Source organism: Phasianus colchicus, chromosome Z (genome assembly GCF_987193195.1).
Source record: "Phasianus colchicus chromosome Z, bPhaCol1.hap1.1, whole genome shotgun sequence".
Taxonomy (NCBI): Eukaryota; Metazoa; Chordata; class Aves; order Galliformes; family Phasianidae; genus Phasianus; species Phasianus colchicus.
The window spans coordinates 5,137,559-5,141,627 of record NC_143476.1 but is presented as its reverse complement, the minus strand read 5'-3'; the positions used below and the strand labels follow the sequence as shown (position 1 = coordinate 5,141,627).

Sequence of the window (4,069 nt, the reverse complement as noted above, 5' to 3'; positions counted from 1 at the left end):
AGAACAAGGGGAAGCCCCTGCTGGACCATGAGGTGGCACCTGTGAATGTTCCAGCTATTGCTGCTGCCCATGCTATTAAGAGATACGTTGCCCAGGCAGCGGATGAACTCTCCTTTGAGGTAAGCAGTTCAAGGCGTTCCTTGTTGCTCAATTTTACAATGGCAAATGCCTTCAGAGCTGCACTGGTGCAAGTGCTCTCATGCTCGGCGATGTTTTGCAGTGCAGAAGAATGCAGTCATTTGAGCTGTGCTTTCCTCCCAGCCGTGCTGAAGCTGGGATTGACGTTGCAATCTCTTGCAGGTGGGAGACATCGTGTGTGTCATCGACATGCCACCAAAGGAGCTGACCCCCTGGTGGAGAGGCAAGCTCGGCTTCCAGGTAGGCACAAGCTTCAGACTGGAGAGTGCAACTTCAGTAGAGGCAGGAATCTCAGCTTAGAGCTGCTCTGCCTGCATATGATGCCTAATGGACATAAACAGTTTCCCTGTGTCTGTGTCAGAGGACCTTGTCTTTGGCTGCAAATGTTGAAAAATTATTACCTTTATGCTGTGAACTATGGCCATTTTCTGCTGGATAGTCTTATGGAACGTCAGGCAATCACGTTCCGAGGGAAATGTTATGTGGCTTTTGGTTTAACAGTTCAGATCTGAGAAGTGCTGCATGGAATTGTTGGCCTCTCTTCTTGTTACAGGTTGGATTTTTCCCAGGGGAGTGTGTGGAACTCATTAATAAGAACATTCCTGAGGCACTCATCAACTCAGTGCCAAAGCCAGGTACGGATGTTACATTTCATGGTGTGGGGAAGCAAAATGAAGTCTTTTTTGGGGTGTGTTCCATGTTTAGTACCTCCTTTATCCATGCCACATTGTCCTCTGGGTTGATGATTCTTCATGAACACCATGGGGCAGGGATTTGGCCCAATCCTCCTGTGTTTATGATTGGAATTGGGGAAAGTATAGAATACTCATGGAATGGCTTGGGATGGAAGGGACGTCAGGGATCATCATGCTCCAACCCTCCCGCCTCAGGATGGTCTCCCAGCCCCCACATTTAATGTGAGACTAGATCAGGCTGCCCAGGGCCCCATCCAACCTGGCCTTGGGCTCCTCCAGAGATGGGGAAAATCCCTTTTTGTATGTACTGGTTGGTAATGTTCTTCCCGTTCTGACATGCTCTGTAGAATGTGCTGTGCTCGGCCTCGTCCAACGGAGCCAAACCTGAAATGACCTGGTTTCTTCCTTTTGTTGTGCAGTGCCCAAGAAACGCAGCAAGATCCTCACCTTCCTTCGTTCCTTGGTGAAGGCCCGCCCAAAGAAACCGACCGAGCGGGAGGTGGAGAAGGAAAGGGTGTTTGGCGGTGACCTGGGAGAGCATCTTCTCCACTCCGGTCGTGATGGTAAGGAGCTGCCCATTCCTGAGATCTTCCTCTGCTGGGCATCTAAAGAAGATGAAAGGGAGCTCATATCTAGCAGGGGGCAGGCTGATAGCCGTGGAGACACGTGTAATGGGAGGTGATGGCTGAAGGATAAAGTGAGGCGGATGCTCCTAAGAGACAAGCACATCTGTATTTGCTTCAGCCAAGCCTGGCTGGGCTTAGTGGATGGGATGTGACTCCCGGGAGCACAGCCTGCAGCACGATTGAATCAGGAGCTCCACTGACGGCTGGCACGTGTTCTTCAGTCCCCCAGGTCCTCCAGAGCTGCGCTGAGTTCATTGAGCAGCACGGCGTGGTGCAGGGGATATACCGCCTGTCCGGCGTCGCGTCCAACATCCAGAGACTGCGGTAAGAGTGCTGCGACTGACACAGCCTGAGTGCATCTGGTGTGGCTTTGGGCTTGCCTTCCTCTCGCTCAACCGGGTTTGCGTCCCTCTCTCCAGGCAGGAATTTGAGTCGGAGCAGATTCCTGAGCTCACCGTCCGTGACATTCACAGCGTGAGCTCCCTCTGCAAGATGTACTTCAGGGAGCTCCCGAACCCTCTGCTCACCCACCAGCTGTACGGCAAGTTCTCGGTAAGCACAAGGCCACGTCTTTCATTTCCCTCTTCCTGGGCCTCTTGGCAGATGGCTGCAGCAGTGCCCCAGCTCGGAGGCCCTTTTGCTGTCAGCCCCACGAGGTTTACTCGCAGTGGTGTACTAGCCTGATTGGTGTCTCGCTCCCTTTCTGCACTACTCCAGGATGCTGTTGGTGCCGCTACAGAGGAGGAGCGGCTGCTCAGAATGCAGGACGTCATCCAGCAGCTGCCCGCTCCTCACTACAGGTCAGTGCTGCCCTCAGCCTGCTGAGCTCAGCCCTGCTGCATTGCAGAGGGTAATGATGCGGTTCCAGCCTTTGTCTTTCTGAATTGCAGCACGGCATGCTCGTTGGTGCTGAACGTTTGCCTCTCTTGTTTTCCAGGACTCTGGAGTATCTGATGAGACACTTGGCGTGTCTGGCTGGGAGCTCCAGTATAACAAACATGCATGCCAAGAACCTAGCCATTGTGTGGGCTCCAAACCTCTTAAGGTAAACTGCTGGTTCTGTTTCAACACAACGCTTACATCTGTTCTCCATTAAAAAAAAAAACAGTGCTCCCTTTTTCTCCATCAAATGTGCTCTTCTGTAAAATCTGTGGCTGACAGAAGAGCAGGAGCCTGAGCTGTTCTCCATCCCCACGGGCACAATGTCTAGGTGACAATTTCTGCAGTCTTGTTGAGATGGGACTGACGTGTCCTTGATCATCCAGGGGAATTTCTGCAGTGGCATCACTGATTGCCCACTGCGGAAGTCTCCAGAGCCTCAGCTGACAGCTTTTGGCTGCAACAATTCAGACTCGGGGAAACGGTCTTGGAGAAATGACTTCTAAAATCTGCCTTTTCTACAGATCACAGCAGAACGAGTCTGCCTGCGCCAGCGGAAGAGCTGCCTGCATGGAGCTGCAGACGCAGTCGGATGTGGTGGAATTCATCATCAACCACACAGACGTCCTCTTCGGCTCCAAATCCAGAGCAGACATTGCAGATGCAGCAGGTGAGTGTCTTCCTCCATTAGCTTGATCTTGACCTGACACCTTGACCAAATGCAGGCCTTCTCCAGGACCTTTGAGATACTCTTTTACCATCAAGGGGACAGCAGACCTCTGGACTTCCATTAGGGTGTGGCATCCTGTTGCTGGATGCTGAGAATGTCCAAGCCCAAACTTCACAAGGAGGAAACCGTCATTATTATGGTTTGCACGCAGGAAAAGCTTGATGCAAGTGTGGCAGCGAAGCTTTCTCAGTTCCCTGCCCCCATTTCCTTGGGTTTTTCCTTGCCTATTTTGATACAGTAAGCTGCTCCTAGTTATAACCATGTCCTTTGCCATAAACTGACCTCTGCCCACATGATTATTTTGGGCTCCTCTTCTTCCAGTGGCTCGGATAAGCAAGCCTGAGAAAAGTACAGCACCTCCCCCAGAACTGTGGTGGCTGTGCTGCTGCTTTCTGATCCTCGCTCTTACCTGTGGTTTTCCCTGACAGGGCACAATTCTCTCCCAGGGCCCAAGTCTGTGGGGGTCTCTTCTGCTGCCACAAAGCTGCTCAGCCTGGAGGAGGCACAGGCACAGAGGCGAGGCCACAGCAGCTCTCCTGTTGTGACAGAGAGCAGCCGGACATTGAAGTGGAAGAAAGCCCTGCAGCTGGGCAGGGCAAATTCCACACCGTCATTGACTTTCCATCTGACAGGTAAAGAGGACTTTCTTTTCCAGCACCTAGCATCATTGTTTGGGTGGGTTTTTGTGTTTTCCTGCAGAAACCAGGCAGTGCTAGGAACAAGCAACTGCTGCCAAGAGCTCAGTGCTGCTCTTCCCTCACCCTGCACCACGCACGACTCACAGCATTGGCTGTTTTCTCTCTCCAGACAAAATCCACCCAGCAAGACTGAGGAATCACCAGCTAGCAGTTGGTGTTGCTGCTTCAGCCTCAGAAAGCCATCCTCTGGGAGCAAACGCCAACTGCAGCGCAATGCCAGACAGCCCTCAGAAACAGCAGTGGTAGTCCTGGCAGGTAAGGGTGCAAATGCAGTTTCCAAATCCCTGCTTTTCAGGAACATAG

General features: G+C 52.2%; 1 protein-coding gene across 1 annotated transcript; it reads left to right on the top strand.

Annotated features, from left to right (window-relative positions):
• LOC149912290 (rho GTPase-activating protein 32-like) lies at window positions 1–4,069 on the top strand. Its single transcript, XM_090130982.1, has 10 exons — window positions 1–119; window positions 301–378; window positions 692–773; window positions 1,253–1,396; window positions 1,681–1,783; window positions 1,879–2,011; window positions 2,177–2,259; window positions 2,397–2,504; window positions 2,863–3,008; window positions 4,062–4,069. The coding sequence occupies exons 2-10, from the start codon at window positions 328–330 to the stop codon at window positions 4,067–4,069; spliced, it is 858 nt and encodes a 285-aa protein (XP_089987108.1). The 5' UTR covers window positions 1–119; window positions 301–327.

Coding starts and splice junctions, on each gene's coding strand:
- LOC149912290 (XM_090130982.1), top strand. CDS start 328: ATGCCACCAAAGGAGCTGACCCCCTGGTGGAGAGGCAAGCTCGGCTTC. Junction 774..1,252: donor CAACTCAGTGCCAAAGCCAG/GTACGGATGTTA, acceptor TTTGTTGTGCAG/TGCCCAAGAAACGCAGCAAG. Junction 2,012..2,176: donor AGCTGTACGGCAAGTTCTCG/GTAAGCACAAGG, acceptor GCACTACTCCAG/GATGCTGTTGGTGCCGCTAC.